The 22,099-nt window shown below is 42.6% G+C and overlaps 1 protein-coding gene across 1 annotated transcript in view; it reads right to left on the minus strand.

Annotated features, from left to right (window-relative positions):
• Positions 1 to 22,099, minus strand: part of SLC35B1 (solute carrier family 35 member B1) — a 516,390-nt gene that overhangs the window by 41,764 nt on the left and 452,527 nt on the right. The window contains exon 8 of the mRNA XM_044054949.1: positions 14,356 to 14,462. Within this exon, the coding sequence (XP_043910884.1) occupies positions 14,356 to 14,462 (107 nt within the window). The remainder of the gene's footprint in view (positions 1 to 14,355; positions 14,463 to 22,099) is intronic.

Consider the following 22,099-nt stretch of genomic DNA (forward strand, 5'->3'; position numbering starts at 1 on the left):
TGGATGCGGGGTGTTGTAGTTGTTCTGTGTTAACAGTAAGGGAACTAGAGGTAGAGCCCATATTTGTTCCCGAGCCATGCTCCTCAGTAGTGGGTACCAATGTTGCCTTGGCCAGTCTGGAGCTATCAGGATGATCCTTGGTTGATCCTCTGATTTTCAATAGCACCTTGTGCATCAAAGGAAGTGGTGGAAATGCATATGCTGTCAGGTTTTTCCAATTGAAAGATAGGGAGTCCACTTTCCAAGCAAGTGGGTGGTACGTCCTCATGCAGAATTTCTTCAGTTGGTGATTGTGTGGTGATGCAAATAAGTCTATTTCTGGTAGTCCCCATTTTTTTGTAATGGCTTTGAAGACGTCCGGATGCAGCATCCATTCGTGGGCATCCGTGGTAGTTCTGCTTAGTATGTCTGCTAGAATGTTTTCTTTTCCTGGCACAAAAATTGCTTGTAACTGAATGTTGTAGCTCAGGGCCACATTCCAGAGGTCCATTGCCATCCGGCATAGAGGGTACGAATGTGTGCCTCCCTGTTTGTTGATGTACCACATAACTGTGGTGTTGTCTGTCCTTATCAACAGATGGCCTTGTTGGAGTAATGGTCTGAATGCCTGAATTGCCAGTTTTACTGCCAGCATTTCCTTTTGATTTATATGTAGATGCAGCTGGTCTTGAGTCCATAAGCCTTGTATGCATTTGTCCAGCATGTGTGCCCCCCAACCGAGGTCTGAGGCGTCCGTTGTGATGGTCTGGCCTGGTTGAGTGTTGTGGAAGGGCAGCCCTTTGTTTGTTTGACAGGCCTGAGCCCACCATTGGAATTCTTGCTTCAAACATGGAATTATAGGAATTTGGGTTTCTAGGCTGTGCTTGTGCTGAGACCATAAATTCCTTAGGTACCACTGTAACTTTCTCATGTGCAGTCTGGCATGTGGAACTAATATTATGCAGGATGCCATGAAACCCAAGGCTTGCAGTACTTTTCTTGCTGTTAGCTGGTTCTGCTTTGTTAATGCCAAGAAGTAGAGAGGGAATTGTTCCTGTTTTTCTACTGTTAGGAATGCCATTTGTTTTGATGTGTCCAGTTCTGCGCCCAAAAAGGTTATCCTTTGGGATGGTATCAGCCTTGACTTTTTTATATTGACTGTGTATCCCAGGGCTTGCAGTAGATAAATGACCCTTTTCAAGTCTTCTGTTAGCTTGTTTTTGTTGTCCACTTGTATCAGGCAGTCGTCCAGGTAAGGGTAGATTTGGATTCCCTGAAGCCTGCAATGAGCAATTACTGATGCCAGGCATTTCGTGAACACTCTGGGCGCAGTAGATAAGCCAAAGGGCAATGCTGAGAATTGATGATGCTCTGATCCTGCAAGAAATCTGAGGTATCTTCTGCAATTTGGTCGTATGGGGACGTGCAGGTATGCCTCCTTGAGATCTAGAGTTACCAGCCAAGACTCCTTGCCCAACATGGGAAGAAGCTGCTGTAGGGTCAGCATTTTGAATTTTGGAACAATGAGGAATGTGTTTAAAGCGGACAGGTTGAGAATAGGTCTCCATTTGTTTTCTTTTCTTGGTACCAGGAAGAGTCTGGAGTAAAATCCCTGTCCTCGCTCCATAGATGGTACCTTTTCTACAGCTCTCATCCTTAGTAATTGAGTTATTTGTTTTAGAGCTTCTGTCTTTTGGTTTGGAGGTAGGTTTGGCATTCCTCTCTTCCTTGGTAGAGTATGGAAGTGAAACCTGTAACCTTGGTCTATTGCCTGCAAAATCCACTTTTCTCTTGTGATGAAATGCCAGTTTTCTGAAAATAAAGCTAGCTTCCCGCCTAAGGGTGCTTCTAGTTGTTCCTGCCAGAGCCAAGTCATTGTCCTGTAGTAGTGGTGGTGGCTGTGTCTGTGGCTGTACCTCGCTGGTTGTTACCCTGCCACTGGTGTCCCCTGTAGGCACCTCTGGATTGACTTCTGCCTCTTGAACGCCTATTTCTGCCTCTCTGAGCTCTGGAGGAGTCTGGAAAGGACCAATTCTTGGAGGGCCAATTCCTGCTAAACCTTGGAGGTTGGACCTGTAAGAAATCTTTCACTGTCTGGACAGATTTTGCCTTCTCTTCCATCTTCTTCAGCACCTGTTGTGCAGGAGAGCCAAACAAATTGATCTTGTCCATGGGAGCATCTAGTAACTTTGATTTGACATGGTCTGGTAAGGCCTGCTCTTTTAACCATGCATGCCTTCTGATAACTGTGCCAGTCATGGCTGATCTAAAGGAAGCCTCCAGTGCATCATAGCCGCATTTTAAGGAATGGTTACTGACTTGCTGAATGTTATGTACCATTTCCTGAACAGATTTTTTTGTCTAATGGTTCATCCGAGGACAGCTTTTTGGTTAACTGGTCTAGCATAAATTCTTGATACTGGATCATGTGGAATTGACAGTTCAAGGCCCTAGCTGAAAGAGTAGCAGAAGTGTAAACTTTTTTACCCCATCTCTAAGGACCTGGATTCCCTTTCAGAGGGGGGTTTTGGCAGAGGTAGCTGCTACAGCCTTAGGTCCCTGGGAGATAGTCTCGGGATCTGCAAAAGGAGCCTTATACAAATGATAATGCGTGTCCGGGACCCTGTAGTACCTATCGGGCTTAGCAGGGGCCGGAGGTAGTGAATCAGGAGCAGTACAAGCATCATTAAATGCATCATCTACAACAGAGAGAACTGGAGGTATGGGGCTAAAGGTCTATGTTGTGGTAAATGCAGAAAAGTTCTAAGCCTTTTTCTGGAGTCTGAAAAATCCTGGCCCTGCCACTGAAATTGTTCCCTCATAGCATGCAAGGTTTCCCCAAAGGAAAATTCCTCAGGCGGAGAGGCAGAAGGAATGGACTCTTCCGCATCAGAGTCTAAGGGGAGAAAGGGCCCTCTGGAGGGTTTGTATTATCTGACTCATCAGACGAATCATCTGTAGAAACTGGCTCAGGGGGCTCTGCTCTAGGCCTCTTCTCTGGAGGTGGGTGAGAGGCCCTGTCTGGGTGAGGTTGGGATCCCCGGATTAAAGAAATGAGATCCTCTGCTAGACTAAGCATTTGTGAACTAGAGCTAGGCCTGTGAGAGGGGGTCTTGGCAGGCACAGATTTAGTAGATTTAGCTGCTTTAGCCCTGGCAAAGGCCTTAATAGACATGGCTGCAGGTGGCCTAGCAGCTCCACGTGCAGGAGTTGAAATATCCAAGGGGATAGTGTCAGATAATTCCTGAGAAACTGCAAGAGCAGGTGGGATTTCAAGCCGATTCCACCAGGTTGGAAGAGGCCCTCGTTGGAGGTAGTTTTCGGCTGAAGGAAGAACCGCTTGCTCGGTTTCAGCCGAAACTGAGAGACACCTTGATTGGCTTAACCGCGGTTTCATGTCGGTCCTTCCTTGCATTTTTAGATATTTGCATAGTCGGAGGATCCGGCGGCAAAATCGAGCGAAAAACTCCTCAATTTCGACCGACGCCTAAGCGTCCCGTCGGTTAAAAAGAAGCACAGGCTAGACAAGCTGCTACGCCGTGGTCTGGGCCTAAACAAGGTAAGCAGTAAGAGTGGAAATCTTTATGAGGTATTTGTTTCCCACAAGTTAAACAGTTATTCACTTTTCTGACATCGGCTGAGGAGCTTTTAGAAGTCTTCAGGAGTAGTAATCTCTGGTTCTGACCGACCAGCTTCTGCTGCAAGAAAGACTGAGGAAACTGATGCCTTTATACAAGAACTGCAGCTATGGGTGAAGTGCGACACCAGCCGAGGCCAGACCCAGACTTTGGACAGGACAACCCATTTGTAAGGACTGCAGATGCATCCTTGAAGGATATATATATATATATATATATATATATATATATATGCATGTAATTTAGAACACAAAAATATACCTTCAACTAAAAGTAAATACACCAAAAAGGCTTTTGAGCATAGTAAAAGAAAGAAGAGGTATGTGGGTAACCAGGACTGTAACAGTGAATACACTCGAACATCTACATTTATGGTAAGTGTACACAACTGTACTATGTTCTTCTTCGTGTTTCACTGTTGCAGTCATTATATTTGGGTAGAATCCCAAAGCTATGGTTGGGAGGATGGAATTATACAGCATTAGGAGCAGCTATAAGTCCCTGCAGGACAGCAGCGGCAAAGCCTGCTCTAGATTTAGAAGAGAGGTAAATGGTAATGTTTGGTGAACGTATGAAATGAGCTCTAAGTAGCAGCTTCTAGAACGTCTCTGGTAGGAACACCTCTAAGAAAGGTTGCAGAAGTAGATGCAGCCCTGGTGGAATGGGATCTGATCCCCATGGGGACAGATTTACCATGGTGCATGTAGCAGAAACTAATACAATGGCTTATCCATTTTGAAATAGTCTGCTTTGAAATAGCCTTTCTCTCTGCCCCTGCAGCAAATGCCACCAGTAATTGCTCAGATTTTCTTAGAGATTTTGTCCTGTTTAAGTAGAATCTTAGTTGTCTGTGTACATCCAATGAATGCAGAATCTGCTCCCCCTTGTTTTGTGGATTTGGGAAAAAAGTTGGCAGATGAATGGTCTGATTAAGAGCCACACTGGAGACCACCTTAGGCATAAAGGATGGATTGGTCCTGAGGGTCACCCTGTCCAGATAAAAGATAATGAAAGGCTCCATTGCCATGAGAGCCTGCAGTTCTGAAATCCTTCTAGCTGAAGTGACTGCTAAAAGAAATGCGGTCTTCCAAGAGAGAGATTTTATGTCTGCAGTAGCAGCTGGTTCAGAAGGAGGTAGGGTGAGTTTTTCCAGCACAAAACTGAGGTCCCATGCAGGAGTTGGTGCTCTCCAGGGAGGTCTCAAATTTTTGGCCCCTCTGAGGTACTGCTTTAGCAGGGGATGAGAAAAGAGAGGAGGCTCTGTGTTGTAATGAGCCGAAATGGCAAAGGCATGGATTTTTATAGAAGAAAAAGATAGGCCCTTATGAAGCATCTCAGTTAAATATTGCAGAATCTGAGGAATATTGGGCATTGCTGTGTTTATTCCTTGTGCTTGGTTCCAGGCACATAATCTTTTCCATTTATCAGCATAGGATTTTCTAGTACTAGGCCTTCTAGCCTCCAAAATGACATCTAGTACTAGGCCTTCTAGCCTCCAAAATGACATCCATCACAGGTTTACTGAGAGATGTGACTTTTGAAATTAGTTGATTAGCCATGCTGCAAGATTCAGAGTTTGGAGCAGAGTGTGCAGAATTTGATAGTTCTGCTGAGACAGTAGATAAGGTGTCTGAGGCAGGTACCACGGAGGAAGGTGTGACATATTGCGTAGGAGCGGGTACCAGTGTTGGCGAGGCCAGTCTGGAGCAATCAATCATTTTCGTTTTTTCCTGTCTGAATTTTAGTAAAACCTTGGAGAGCAGAGGCAGAAGGGGAAAGGCATAGACTGATAGGTTTTTCCAGCTGAAGGATAGAGCATCCGCTTTCCAAGCTTTTTTGTGATGAATTCTTGTGCAGAATTTGTCCATCTGATAGTTTTGGGGAGAGGCAAAAAGATCCATGTCTGGGCTCCCCCATTTTCATGTCAACATGCTGAAGATTTGTGGATCCAGTTTCCATTTGTGTGGGTCCATAAGATTTCTGCTTAGTTCGTCTGCCAGAGTATTTTGCTTTCCTGGCAGGAATTGAGCTTGTAGATGTATTTGGTAAGTCAAGGCTGTGTTCCACAAAGCCATGGCTAGTCTGCAAAGGGGGTAGGAGTGGGTACCCCCCTGCTTATGTACCACATAATTGTGATGTTGCCCGTCTATCAGTAGTTGTTCTGTATGAAGAAAGTCCTTGAAGGCTGTCAAAGCATTCTGTACAGCTAGCATTTCTTTCTGGTTGATATGTAGGTGCATTTGGTTGAGGCTCCATTTGCCCTGAATGCATCTCCCTGCCAGATGGGCCCTCCAAGCATAATCTGATGTGTCTGTAGTCAGGGTTTGGGTGGCAGGGGGTGGAATGAATGACAGTCCCTTGTTTTGCTGATAGGCCTCTGCCCACCATAGGTACTCCTGTTGCAGGCAAGGAATGATAGGAATCATTGTTTCCAGGCTGTGACAATGTTGACTCCATAAGCTTTTTAGGTACCATTGAAGTTTCCTCATATGCAGTCTTGCATATGGAATTAGTAGAATGCAAGAAGCCATGAACCCCAAGACCTGCAGAATTTGTCTTGCAGATAGCTGGGTTTTTGTGGCCACTTGTTTAACGTATGTCATCAATTGAATTTGTTTGTCTGGTGTGAGGTAAGCCATCTGGGCAGTTGTATTCAAGCTTGCACCCAGGAATGTAATTATTTGAGAGGGTACCAGTTGTGATTTCTTTTAGTTTATGGTGTACCCTAGGCATATTAGAAGCCTTTTTACAAATGCCAGATGCTGTAGAAAAGTGTCCTTGTTTTCTGCCTGAATTAGACAATCGTCCAGGTAAGGATAGATTTGAATGTTTCTTTGTCTACAAAATGCAATTACTGGTGCCAGGCACTTTGTGAAGACCCTGGGCACAGTAGATTAGCCAAAGGGCAGTGCAGAGAACTGGTAATGCAAATAGCCTCCTTTGAAGCAGAGGTATCTTCTGCAAGATTCCCTGATTGGGATATGCAGGTAAGCCTCTTAAGTCTAGAGTTACCAACCAGGCATCCTTGCCCAGCATAGGCAGTAACTGTTGTAGAGTCAGCATCTTGAATTTTGGAATGTCCAAGAAAGTATTTAGAATGGGTAAGTCCAGAATTGGACGCCATGATTTGTCTTTTCTGGGTACCAGGAAAAGTCTTGAATAAAAACCTTATCCTTTTTCCTTTTCTGGTACTGGTTGAATAGCCCCCATATCCATGAGGGACAAAACTTGTTTCTGGGCCTCTGCTCACTGATTTGGAGGCAGATCTTGGAATTGGCAATGTGTGGGAATGAAATCTGTATCCCTGGGATACTATATTTAAAACCCACTTGCCCTGGGTAATTAGATGCCAATTTTGTGCATGAAGTGCTAGTTTTCCCCTCAAAGGGGCTGCCAAAAGATAAGTGCTTGGAAATGGCAGAGGAAAGTCACTGAGACTTTTTACGGCAGGGGGTGCGCCTTGCTACTTCCAGATTTGGAGGTGGAAGCACCCCATTGTTTTGTTCTGCAAGTTCCTTGTGACTGAAACCTGGAGCCTTTGGAGTGTCTGGGTTTGACCTGAGCGGCTCTGTTGGGTACTGGAAAGGACCAATTCTTAGTAGACCAGTGCCTACTGTACCTGGGTGGATGCACTTGTAGGAAATATTTTACAGTTTGCATAGATTTAGCTTTGTCTTCCATCTTTTTCAAAACGTCTTCTGCCTTATTACCAAATAGACTGTCCTATTATAAAGGAGCATCCAACAATTTTGCTTTAACATGATCAGGCAGATTTTGCTCCTTGAGCCAAGCATGCTTTCTTATCACAGATCCAGTTACGGCAGCCCTGCAAGAGGCCTCCAAGGAATCAAAACCACATTGCAAAGTATGCTTTCCAACTTGTTCAGCTGAATGCAATAAATCCTGTAACTCTATTTTCCACACAATCAGAAATCAACATCATTTTCAGTAAGTCCATGACATGCTGCTGACATTTAAGCATATGAAATTGACAGTTTAAAGCCCTGATTGCCAGGGTTGAGGACGTGTAAACCTTCTTACCCCATCTATCCAGCGCCCTGGAGTCTCTATCAGAAGGGGTAGGATTTTTAGCAGTAGAAGCCTTAACACCCTTGGGACCCTGAGAAATTGTTTCAGGGTCAGCAGTAGGGTTTTTAAAAAGAAACTTGTGGGAGTCAGGAACCCTGTAATATCTGTCTGGCTTACTAGGAGCCTGAAGGCAGGGAATCAGGAGCCATGCTGGATTCTGATAAAACATCAACAATGTCTACAACAGGAGGTACAGCCAAAGGCCTATGTTGAGGAAGAAGGAAATCCCTAAGCCTCTTCTTGGATTCTGAAAAATCCTGACTCTCCTAGTGGAAATGTTCCCTTAAGGTATGCAAAGTTTCTCCAAAACAAAAATCCTCAGGAGGAGAAGCAGAAGGGATGGATTATTCTACATCAGAGTCCTCATAAGGTGGAATAGAAAATTCCTGATCAGAAGAAATGGAAACCTGATCTGAAGATTCATAATCAGTGCCTTGCCTAGGCCTCTTAGCAGGAGGGGGTTGGGAACCCCTAATCAAGGTAATTAAATCCTCAGCCATTTTGATTATTTGTTTTTTAGGCATAGGGGCCTGAACATGTGACCCATGCATCGGTTTTTTAGACATAGAAGTTGGTTTTGGCCTTGGTTTTGATGATGGCATCTGTTTGATAAACAAATCTTTAGGCCTGAAACCCTCAAAAGCCGGTGCCTGCTCAGCGGCTCTGGACCCATCTAAGGGAGAGACATCCATGGGTTCAATACTTGGTGTCTCGCAGCATACCAGACTCCGAATAAGTCTTGGTAGAGGCCTGTGAATCAAAAGTAGCAGGCATCAGGGGCTGCGAAAGCGGCTCACTGAGTACCGGCGACTGGTTTAGAAGAAGCTTTGTCATTAGTTTTGGGCCGCGATGGTCTGTCTCTTTCTTTGCGTTTTTTGTGAATTCCGGTAGTCTGATTGCTAACCGACGACATTTTTGGATAGTTAAATCTTGAGCCAAAATATTTAGAAGCAAAAATATACAGACGCTTAATAGTGCGTTGGTTAAATTTAGCACAAAACCAACAGCAAGGCACTTTGTGGTCAGGGCCTAGGCAAGGAATACAGTACAAATGAAAATCCTTATGAGGTATTTGCTTCCCACAAGTCATACAATTATTAACTTTTACTGACATCGATAAAGAGCAAGAAAAAGTTGCCCCAACGGGGTACTTAGCTTTAGGTTGAAGACTTTGGTTCTGAAACTCAAAAATGAAAATTTCAGGAGTCAGGCGACCGGCACTCACGAACTGCTTCTGCTTCGGGCACTGCACAGCAAGAAAGACGGATTAAAATGGCGTTGGCTGCATGTTTTATACCCCTGATGACCTGACGTCATGGAAGAAGGGACAGCAACTGATGCAGGACCCAAGACCTTGTTATTCAGGCCGAATGAGGGCAACCTATGACCAACAGTGAAACACGAAGAACATATCCATTTCCGCGACTCACTGAAAACTTGTCAGGCAAACAAATACTTGCCCCACAACACAACAAAATTAATTTTACCTAAACCAAACCATGTGGGGGTCTTTGCCTCCTCACACCCCCCATAACTAAATATACCAACTCCAAGATTGCACTACAGCAAAGAAAAGGGCAAAATTGTGTAGATGGCCAACCACATATTTGCAGTGTAAGAATTCAGCGAATTGCAGAAATGGATTTCGATGAATGTCGGTCTTTTCATATTCGCTGCTACGGCGTTTTTGATGCTGTAATATAGACCCGGCCAATAGGTCCATGTCCCTCTCACCACAGTATTTCAAACACACCCAGGTGGGGGGTTTCACCCCCACACCACCCTACCTATATATACCAACCCCAAGACCACACTACAGTGGAGAAAAGGGCATGTCAGTAGTTGTCCAGCATAAACAAATTTTCTCTTTTCCCCACTTGCAGTAGAAGCTAGATTAATCATTTTCCATCTCACTACTTGTGCTCTGTTTGAGAGGTAGCTATGGAACCACTGCCATAAAAAGAGTGGGTGAGCCCCAGGGATAAGAGAGTTTCTGGTGGGAGACAGTATCAAAAAAGCTTTTGATAAGTCTAGGAAGATGGTGGAAACAAGGCTTCAGGCATTTCTTTAGGTGCTGACAGTATTAACAAAATTCAGCAAAGTTGCAGTTGTGCTGTAATGAGTACAGTAGCAAGATGGATTGAAGATCGAATTTGGTTATCCATTAGAAAGCTGAGAAGTTGGGCATGAGCATATTTTGCCAAGATTTTTGATAAGGAGGATAAAATGGCACATGGCCTATTAGTGTGAAAGATCTGTATTGATGTCTCCCTTGTGAAGTGGAATAATGAATGATTTTTTCCACTAAGGATCAATTTATCAGAACTGGAACTGGATATGCAATAGCCTCAGCTGCTGTTTTAAGATATTCGCCAGGTAGACTGTCAAGGACAGCTGTAGTAGGCCTTAATCTTTATGAATTTTCGATGATATCTGTGGGAATTGCTTGGAAGGAGAAAATCTGGAGAAGGTTATTTGACTAAGCAGGGACCGCAAGAGCTCAATTAGTCACCTACTTAGTTAATGACTGCACTGTCTGCATAAACAGAGTACTGAACTGGTTGGCTATCTTATCATTTTGTGTGTGTGGGTGGGTGTGTTTGGTGTTGACTGTGTAAGCTCGTCCTGGATTTAAGTTTACTGACTGAGGCCCAGGACAGTTCTGACAATATATATGTTTTGACTGGTTGAGTAGTAGGTTCTCATATTTGGTAGTAAGGTGTCATATTAGGTTTCTTAACTGTCTATATGATAGTAAAGTAGGAGATGTTTAATTTTGTGTCCAGACCTTGCATGCTTTGTCTCTGTTTCATGAGCTGTTTAATTGCCAAGAATAGCCATGGGACAAAGTTGGTTTTAACTCTTTATTCTTAGGGGGGCTAGTTTGTTTAGAACACCTGGGAAGATTTTGTTGAACTCGGAGACCGCATCATCTATGGGGAGAGTCTTTAGTGACTTCCAGTTAAGGGGATGTAGTGTATTAATAAAAATTGTCTTCATGAAAAGTAGTACTTTTTCTTACCAGGCTCGCACATCTGAGGGAGGATGGAAAGTGACCGGATCAGGCCTCAGCTTTTTGTCCTTCCTCTTGGAAAACAGCTGACCCTCAGGGTGGGAGGATTCCACCACAGTACTCTGGGCCAACAGCTTAAGTCATTTGCTCTCAAGGTATATGAATAAGAAGATAAGATAATAAGAAGGGTCTTGGGTACAAACTCTTGAAGATGGAGCACGGTGTATGATTGTGGCAAGTGTTGAAGCAAAAAAGACACTGGTCGTGACTGTCTTTATGGGGAATCAGCCTCCCACACTTGACATTTTCTCTTCTCGGATGACATGAATAGAAGTACAATACAATAAAGAAAACTGGTAGATAAGAAAGCCCAAAGGGGGCACTTATCTGAAGACAGCTTATTAACCAGCATGGCAGAAAGGTATTCAGACCAATGTTCAAAAATGGCGTTTGGACTGGCAGTAAAGAAGTTCCGAGTGTTTACATCTGCACATCATCTTTATGCCCTACACCTTGCACAGGAAGCATACCTGCGATGGAAGGCCCCTATAACATGTAAAGGCTTTGGTATACTAGCTGGATATTGTGCTATCCCTGGCAGGAGATCCCTTATGTAAAGAATATAGCAATAGTGATTTGAAAGGGCATCTACATGTGGCCCTACCCACCAAGGGAAACAAAAGATGCATCAAAATCATTAAGCAAGGGAGAAAAACGATGCTGGACTGGAGATGGTGGAAATTACCTCTCAGCAAAAATGAACCTGGTCTTAAACAATGCTTACTTATTAAAAAAAATATATTATTAACATTCTTTCTGAAAACCACTTCCTCTGGTAGCTTACCAGCAGGATACAGGCAACCCAGAAGATTACTTTAACACAGCAACAAGAAAAACAAGTGACAGTGTCTTCAAAATACTGAAACATGTACTTTCATAGAAAACAAGACGTTACTCAGAAGAGTCAGGAGTCCACTAAGGTACAGGCAAGACATCTTTTTCACAGAAGACACCCATGGATGACAGAGGAGGGTCATAAACCACAATACGCAAGAGAAAATTAAGGAAAGAGAGGAAACGGAGGCCTATTAACTAGCTGGGTTTGCTGTTTGCTAAGAGTAACGTGTAACAGACTAGACAAATCTACTTCCACTTCCTCTCCACAGTCCATATCACCATTTTTAAAATTCTAAAGGATGATCGAAAGACCGTCATGCTTTGCCACAGATGGTCTTCATCCATCACCCATGGGATTTTGGCTACTGGCAAAGGCTCTTGCCACCACATGGTGCATTTTTTAGGCAGTGTCTCCAGGACAAAATTGCCGACATAAAAACTCCATCTAAAAGCAACAGCATGATTATGCTGCTTAACACTAGGAGTCTTGCAATGAAAATGCACTTACTGGAAGCAATCCTCACCTTGAAAGCCACAGACATTTGTGCAGTCACAGAGACCTGGTTTAAGGCTGTGGAGAGCACCCCAGCCATACCAGGTTACACCTCCTAACACATATTCAGACCAAGGACAGAAGGCATAAAAACTAAAGGAGGCAGTGTTATCAAAATTCCAAGATTGGTTAAACTGCTGGAGACACTTCAGGTGCAACTAACTGTTGATAGGACACCTACTCAAGTTATTGCCAGCTACAGGACCCCCTCCATGAATCAGGACACCCACTCTGCCTATTTGAATCTACTGAAATCCATCAAGATACATCCGAACATCATGGCTTTGGATGATTTTAATTACTCACTCATTGAATGGGTAAATTACTTGTGCTCAAACTCAAACAGGGGCACCAACATCTTAGATCTGGTGCTTACCAATATTGGGGACTGCTGTAGCACCCCCACTGTGAGGTCTTCCCTTGTCAGATCTGACCAGAAATCAGTCTCATGTGAAATAACTATCACAACACCCCCCCCCCCCCTTAGCAGCAACTAAACTAAAAAAAAACTTCTCCAAGGCCATAGAGCAAATCATCATGGACCTTATCAACAAAGACATAGGTAATCTCCAAACACTTAACCCTACTTAGTTTGGATTTGTCAAAGGGAGATCATGCCTGTTAAACCTGGTGGGCTTTGAGATGTCACCAGAGCCCTGGACAAGGGGAAAACTGTGCATCCAGCCTACCTATTCCCCATTCATGCATTATTGGCAAACTCAGTCTGCTAGGTATCAACCCTTACATCATTAGATGGGTTGCTAACTGGCTCACCGATGCAACCCATGCAGTCAAAATAGGGGAATCCACCTCCAAAAACAGACCTGTAACCAGTGGTGTTCCACAGGGATCAGTCCTGGGACCTCTACTGTTCAGAATCTACTTCTCCGAAGTACAAGCAAAAACTAAAGGTCTGTGGCTGACAGTTTGCTGACGACTGCAAATTAGGAGTGGTCACAGAATCCCCAAACAATGTCAACATCCTACAAGAGGGTCTTATGCGAACAAATTATTGGTGCCAAAGTCACAGCCTTAAATTCGATGAAATGTATCATCATCCCTTTCAGTAAGAGTAATGTTCCGGCTAACTACCACATCAATAGACTTCCCCATAAGCACACACACAGGCTGACAGCAGCCCTACCTTTGATCACTGTGTTTCCACAGTGACAAGAAGGGCCATTCTATATTGCTTATCTCAAATAAGGGCACTGGCTCCACAGAAATAGAAGTTATATCCTCTCTGTACTCTTCCCTCATCAGGCCAATAATTGAGTACAACGCCCCTTTTGGTATATACCTTTCCAGGCACCTACAAAAACTAGAGACCACAAAAGTTACTCACAAGGAGAATTCAAGGTCTTCCACATCTGCCCCATGTGGAATGTCTGAAATCACTGTCAGTTTACTCATTTTCATACAGACTAATCAGAGACTATCTCTCGCTTGTATATAAAGTAATCTCTGACTCTGCTTTACTGGAAATGCTGCATATCCATAAGTCCAAAAGCTCACAGGTTACTCGCTCTAAAGACCTTAACCAGGACCTTAACCCTGGTATGTGACATTACTAGAACCTGCTGAAGGGACAGATTTGTCTCCCACAGGTTACTGCACCTGTGGAACAGACTTTCTATTCACGTCAAGCAGAGCACCTCTTTGGCCCTCCAAGTGCAATCTGAACGATAGGATGGGTAACCATAAATTCAAGCCAGGGGTTCCTTCTGTCTCTCTCTTGGACAGGGGTAATAGGTGCTGATTGTGGAAACAAGGGAAGAACTTGGCTAGGCCTGTAAAAACCTTAGGGCCATTAGCCTAGTAACTTCCTATGATCCTAGGTTTTACCATATTACTGGTTCATAAAGCACATATAACAGTACAGCTGACAATCTGGCAAGAAACAGGAAAGTTGATGGAATAAATAAATTAATTTAATAAATTAAAGTTGCCAAGAAGATGGCATCAACAAACCTGGGCTCAGGGTTGCTGCCAACTCAGTAAATTACACTCAAACAGGACAACTTACCTAGATCACTCAAAGGGCAAAAGAGAAGCAAGGAATCAATCATTCTGTTAGGAAAACAGATCCCTCAGGAGTATAACCTTAGTGGTAAGATGCAATCTGATCTGGAAAAGCACACACACACACAAGCACTTCATATTTGTCTTAGCATTTCATTACTTACTTGTCCTAAGGCACTGGTCAGTCCAAACAAAGCTATATTGTAGAGGATATAAGGGTATCTGTCAGCAAAGCTCATAAAGTCCCATATTTCACCTGTAAACACAACTCCTGAAATGAAATAAGGAAAAAGTATTAGCACAGAAAACAGGCAGACTTCTTCAAAAGATGTTTTATGTGCGAGATAACCGTAAATAATCTGTGTGCCTAGAGAAAAATGCAAAACTTCTGGCGTGCAACTCTTGTTTTGCCAGGCCTTTTCTAACTCTACCCCCCAAAAAATGTAAGCCGTTTCAGGCTACTGGCTCAGTCTCTCTGTATCAACCAATGACATGGTCTAAGAAGCTTGTACTTCTCTGGAATTTATGCTTAAGACCCTGACAGTTGGGAACAAAGAGAGGACATTACAACTAACAAAGTAGATCACTGTGAAAGGAATGGCAGAACTCTCTCTGTTGTCTGGAGCACAACTGAAGTAAGCAAAGATCTGAAGATGTACTGCCACTATCTGTAAGACTTGCCTCAATCCAGTTACTGCTCTGACTACTATCCTTTACCACCTATAATGGGAAAACCTCCTTTAAATCTGAGCCACATTCAGTGGTACATAACATACCTTAATCTGGTCCAGTCAAATGCAGTAACAGCCCTGCTCTGCCCATCTGGCTAGGCCTTGCATGTACCACCATGAAAACTTTTTCCGGACCACAGCAATATACGTATCTGAAGGAGGCATTCTGATGCACACACAAATGCACATATGAATTGCACAGTCTAACAACAAGATATTTCAAAAAATGGTGACAAAGTACTACAGTCTGTGCCTACAAAAAAAACTGACACACGGTGGTTTTATTTTGATGTAACAGTACTACTGGGCTTTGAGAGATGGTGAAAAATTTAATCATGCAAACTGTTTAAAAATTAAGCACTAATTAAAGAATGCAATATCCAATGGCAACCAACGGGCTTCTACAGAAGCCATGCAACCTGAAAGAAATTAAGAGGCACAAAATTAACAGTATGGTCCAGATTAAAACCAGTGGAAAATAATTAAAATACTGTACCCTTCATCTTTGTTTGTAATAAAGAGAGACACATTATGGAAAACTTACTGTTTCAAGCTGAAATGAGTTCTTAAACAACTGTGTACTTCCAGGAAGAAAAATGTACTATGAGAATTTTGTAAACCATTATCATAGAAAAATGTGCTACTAGAATTTTATAAACCATCAACATGCTTGACAAACTGCTCATTTCTTTAGATCGTGTACTAAGAGTTACAAAATAAGGGTAGAACTTTGTGTCCTCTATAGAAAGTAAGCAACAACATTGGTGGCATCATCTGTCCATACACAGGCAGAAGGGCAATACAGTTTACATGGCTTATGCTTTAGCAACTAGATCATACATTACAGAATGTAAAACAGATATATGAAACGTAAATCACCCGAAAGAAAAAAAAAAAGCACAGCAACACACCTTGGGGAACTGTATCATGTGCACACAGGCTATACATTTCAAAATTTAGCAAGAATCAGTAAGGGAATTTTTTCATCCTCCAGACAAATGCTATATACCCACATGAATTTCAAACAAAAAAGTTTTGAAATAGAAGCAAGTTAATGTATAGGAGGCACTACCTTTCCATACACGGACTTGCATATATATATAAAAATAAAACAGACATACAATGAAATAAGCAGGCCAATTTCAGTGGACTGGGGTAGCCATACCTATTATGCTCCAATCCTATGTAACAGCTAAAAGCAGACACACTGTGATATTACTGAAGCAAGATGCAAATCTATTGCCAAGCTGCGGTAGTGTTGTCGCCTCACAGTAAGACGCTGACCGGTTCGACTCTCAGCTAGAGCGTCTTCTGCGTGGAGACATGCGTGAATAGGCGTACCTTCGTTGAAGGTTGTGCGTCAGGGCTGGCAACTCGGCACGTAAAACTCAACTGCCAATCATTAGTGGACCGGAGTTCTGCTGTGGCGACCCCTGACCGGGAAAAGACACAACTAACCCCTAAATTAAGCCTCACAACCTGTATTATAAGCCTTGCTGACTGGGTGAACTATAATCCTAGCCTAAGTTAGTAAGAGGAGGAACACAAGTACTTTAGGGACAGGACACAGTTGGTGCCAATCCAATTTGGAATACAAAAGGGTATTCATTATTCATTCATTAATTGGTAGGTGCTCTGGTCCAAAACACCCCTTTTCAAGCATAACTCAGGACACAACTGCAGTGAAGTACAATAAGTGTTACAATAAGTAGAAAAGTGATTACAACAAGCACAGCTACAATAAGGAAATGTAGCAATGATACAGTACACACATTAGCAACAATCCATTGAAGTACAGCTAGTGTGATTCATCTATGGTGGTCATAAATGCTGACGGGAATGGTAAGGTTGCAGATTACTTACATCACCTGCTAACAAAATGTGATGCGACAATGAGCTGGCAACACCAACAGCACAAAAACAGTTGTGCCTTCTGTCTGAACTTTTAAAAATGCATGCTAGCTCTGATGTGTGGGGATAAAGCCCTGACAACAATCCAGGTGACCAGAGTTCAGTTAGTACACTGAGCACTTGACTGAGCTTGCAGGAAAGATAAGGTGTGTCCATCCTGGAAGGGAGACATTCAGAGAGGGACGTGGTCCACAGGTAGCTTGCTGGTTTGCCTGCAGCAGTGAGCCAGTACAGGGAGAATGCAAGGTGTAGATGCACAAGCTGGTAACAGTAGTCCTTGCTGGCACATGTGAAGGCACAGGCATGCATGCTGCTGAGGGGCACAGGCAGTACCTGCAGTGATTCAGGTGCTTATGCCACCATCAGGTGTTGGAGCTAGGAACATAAACATGTCCTTGGGCGCAGGGATGCTGGTGAGGGCATAAACATTCCTCATGACTGCCTGTAAGATGCCTTCCCCTGGGCAGCTTTCTTCTACATATGATACTAGGCAAACATCCCTCATACTGGGGAAGGAATGGCCTGACCCTCATCATGGGGGGGCTTGATGTCAGCTGGCATAGAGACAAAAAGAAACATAACAAAAAAAAAATTAAAAAAACATCTGTACCCCAAAAATGACAGCAACAACAAAGTGCCAACACCATTAAAAAAATAGGTGTCCTCCATCATACAAGGTCTGAAGTATATTAAATGCCAAGACATGCACATTTAGAAATGCATTAAAAAAAATTAAAAAATAAAGTCTTAATACAGGTTCAAGTTTTCTTTATTGAGCAGTGAATGGCTACAGAAACCAGCTTCATTTCTTACCAGAGCAACAGGTTCATTCTTACATTCAGTATTATGGAAAGTGTTATTCTGATAAATGCACAAATTGCGTTTCTAGGAGATACCTAACAATTCACAACTAACACAATACTTTCATAGAATAGTAAAGCAATGTCTTTTAGCTTCTCCTGTTAGGGGTCGCCACAGTGGATCACCGGTCCACAGACAGTAACAGGAATAAAAAAAAAACAGTCACATGACAGACAGAAAATAAAATTAAATTAAAGCAAGGTAAGTAGGAGTAAAATGCAGCCGTGAAATAAAATGCTAAAACAATGCAGAAGACCCCAAACCCAAACACACACACACACACACCACAAACTGAACAGTAAAAATAATCAGACATAAATAAATCAATAAACAAATATTACCAATAAACAACTATTTGGGGTGGTGAAAGGTACAACACTGATGTGCAAGAATCTTTTTTAGTCTTGTACTTTTGAATATACTGTGTCAGCATAGGGAAAAGTATAATACTCTAGAAATGCACTCCAACCAGCTCACAGGTGCAAGGGCAGGGTATCTACCTATGACGCTGACCACCAAGGAAGCTGAAGGATCAGATGAAAGAGGCAGTCTGGAGAAGGAGTCAGTTTGCTTATGCTGGGAATAAGGTGTGGGGTTTTGAAGAACAATGCTGCTCTCTAGCAGAGGATAAAGAGCAGCATTAGTGTCATACACATGCATGTGCGCACAGAAGGGTAGAGGGTATCAAAGTATCATGGGTGGGAGCATACATGTGTGCATGGTTACATCACTGCATGCCCCTCACTTTTAGGAGGGCTACGACATCTATAAAAAAATCCATGTGGTTGGGAACAGATAAGAGGGTCAGGATGCCTTGATCTCCTCTCCCACCCTGAAAGATTGTTGAATGCTGTATGAGAGGTAAGTTGGTTTGTTGATAAAAGGAACTGGAGAGAAAGCACCACCAACCAGCTACAAGTGGTCTTCCAGCCACATGGAACAAAAATTGCACTCTTTAAAATGAGGTACGACTGTTCTTATTCAGAACAGCCAAAATGCTTTATACTAGTTTTTGCACAAGGGAAGGCAAGCAATGTCTGAAACATGCCTTGGAACTGTGAAAGTACAGTGAAAAAATGGAACACTCAAAGCAGATGCAGAATTTTTGAAAAATTCATGCCTTTGCCTTTCCATTCAAGTTAGTTCCCCCACCAGTTAAGCCTGGTAGTTTTGGATCTGTTAAACCACTGCATTAGGACTTTTCTGGCAGTGGTGCTGTAGGTTGTTTTCCATCAGCACTGCTACTGACAAGATAATTTCATGCTGACAGAGTAGCGATGCTGATACGCTCCCTGTCTAAGGAAAAGTGACATTTTTATTTAATTTTTGAGCCCCTAATTGCAGTACTCTTACCATTCGAACTTACTGACCCCCCCCCCCCACTGCGTAATCCCTTTTCCTTAACAGTCTGCCACATGTGCTATCTAAGCAAGGTTTCAAATTTAAACCTTCTGGTGAAGTAGCGTAGTGGTTAGAGCTGTTGCTTAGCATGCAGTCATTCATGGTTCAAGCTCCAATCCAGTCCATTCATTTTAAGCAGAGATAGATAGTGTAGTGGTTAGAGTAGTGGCTTTACATGCAGGTGCTCACGGTTCGAGTTGCTTAAGTTACCTTGTGAGTGTTTCTGCCATTTCACACAGAGCTAAATGGAGGAGGGGCACTGACCAAAACTCTGATCTGTGATATACAAGTATCCGTTTTTTTTTGCTTGTTTTTACTAGTCATTGCTTATTCTAGATATTTATAGCACTTTTTGTCTACTGCATACTTTTTACTGTATTTTATAGCTATAAACTAATCTGAATGATTGTACTAATATTGTCTGCCTCATGGGGCCTGATAAATAAGGTTTTTACTGTCACACTGTTTGCAAATATTTTATAGCTAGTTTCACTGTATGTAAGGTATTAACTGGAAATTTTCCCATTTGTTATATATCTGACTGTCTGTTCTGGTTTCCTGCCAAGGACTGAATCCTATAACTGATTAGTTTGCGGTTAAAAGCACATTAGAGAGTCTCCTTGCTCCTTTATCCGTTTAAAACTTTCATTTAGTGGCTCACTGCTGTTTTCCTGCTGTGATAAACATTTCTGTACTGTTTTCTGCCTAAAATATTGTAGGTAGTAGCTGTAGCATTGTCCATATTAGGGATTGTGTTTCTGGGCCTAGTTGTTTGTTTGCAGAGGCTGTGTGTTCTTAGCACATTTTCCAGGCCATCTTAGTTTAGCAAAAGCCATTTTTCCACTTCAGTGAGAGTGCAGTGTTATGGTCATTGGCTGATTTAGGTTGCCTGGTCTAAGGCTTGAAGTAAGCACCTCATTGGTTCTTTTGAACTTTTTTTTAAAGTTGTCAGGTTTCAACCTTCTGTTACTTAAGAAGTTACCTTGTGAGTGTTTCTGCCATTTCACACAGAGCTAAACAGGGGAGGGGCACTGACCAAAACTTTGATCTGTGATACATAATAAGCATCCTTTTTTTTTGCTTATTTTTACTAGTAATTGCTTATTCTAGATATTTGTAGCACATTTTATTGTCTGTTGTATACTTTTCACTGTATTTTATAGCTATTAACTAATCTGCACGGTTGTACTAAAATTGTCTGCCTCACAGGGCCTGATAAATCAGGTTTTTACTGTCACATTGTTTGTAAATCTTTTCTAGCTAGTTTCACTTTGTGTAAGGTATTAACTGCAAATTTTCTCCATTTGTTAAACATCTGATTGCTTGTTCTGATTTCATGCCAAGGAGTGTATCATAAATGATTTAGTTTCCCACCCTCCCTTCCTATTGGTATTCTTATACTTGATGGCTTTGCAGTTGCCCACCCCCTACTCTAATTTTGATCTGGGACACTCCTCTCAGTCTAGTGTCATTACCTCATTCTACCCAATACAGAGAAAACATTTGAGAAGGCCATCCCACTTAATTTCTTAACCTTCAATTATCTCTGTTCTTCCTTTTTCCCTTTCCACTTTACTAAAAAAAAAAAATTCTACCATTGCTAGAATCTCCTTGTGTTCTGACTGAGTGTGCTTCTCAAAAAAATTTCTGGAAATACAGAGTTAATAAGTATATGTTTGGCACTTTGAGTTGACTAAAATAATAATTGAATTCAGTTCAGAGCACCATTTGAATAAATTGCATTTATTTAAACTGTATTTGCTTTAATATTGCTATAACTGAAGTGTTCTAGCTTGCACTGCATTTGAATTGTTTTTATTGCTGTTTTAGCTGCTTTTCTGTAAAAAATAAATAAATAAATAAAAGTTCTAAGCTTGTTTCTTGCCTTTCCTGTAACTAGTCCAGATACAAATTTGCTGTGTCCTGGACTGTTTGTAAGCTTCTTAGCCCCCCCTCCCCAAGCCTTTGTGTGTTAGGGGGAAGCCTTCTAGCTCATCAGTGGGAATGGTAGGCACTAGGTAGTCTATCTACCACAAGAGGAGTGGTTTCTGGCCCAGAAATTGTAGTTTATTGGCCGTTTGGGCAGTTTTTCCATATCTTTCAATTTTCTGGTTTAAAAGCCCGCGCTTGCGCTTGTTTCCCGCCTTTCCTGCAACTAGTCTAGTCCAGATACAGATTTGCTGTATCCAGGACTGTTTGTAAGCTTCTGAGCGGTGCCAAAAAGTCTGCTAGCTCTCTCCTCTCCTGCACTTTTACTAGCTTATTAGTCTAGCACTTTACCAAACTTCTTGTAACAATTATTGCAGCACACGAAAGTGCTACCAGCACTAAATGTTCAACAAGGAAAAAGCTCCAGTACTTCTTATTAATGCCAACCCCTCCAGGCATGTCTAAAGGTCAGTTCCCTGTGCTTTCTCCTATTAAACTGGTGAACTTGGGCATCCTGAGGCAATGTAGCAACTGCCTCATGTACTCTGACAACCATGTCCTCATGTCCTTTTACCTCCCAACACACAGACTTGCGAGAGATGCACTTAAATAACCAAACTGGAAGCCACACACTCTTCAGCCAAGACCAGAACAGCTGATCAACAGGAGGAGGTCAACACATGCACCACACCACATGGAACACATAGCCCTCCAGAACACACACCAGCACTACCTTCACATAAAAACACAAATCACACACCCACCTTCTCAGAGGCTCTCAATAAAAATCTACCCAAACAGCAGAGGCCTCCCAAGGCAGAAATGCCCTCAACCGCCACAACACTACTCACGAGACACATTACTCTCTTAAACAGTGTGCCACTGAACTTAAGCCCCCAAGGCAAAACAGCACGCCCAACACACTAGTCATAGGTGACTCGATAGTGAGGCACACTGATGTCCCACTTACTAGGTTGAATAAGGAGAAAGTAACAGTCATCTGCCTGTCAGATGCTAGGATCTGGCACATAACGCACGCACTCAGGTCCCTCAACAACAGGTACAAATATTACTC

The sequence above is a fragment of the Protopterus annectens genome, chromosome 13.part0 (genome assembly GCF_019279795.1).
Source record: "Protopterus annectens isolate FY-2018-M chromosome 13.part0, PAN1.0, whole genome shotgun sequence".
NCBI lineage: Eukaryota > Metazoa > Chordata > Ceratodontiformes > Protopteridae > Protopterus > Protopterus annectens.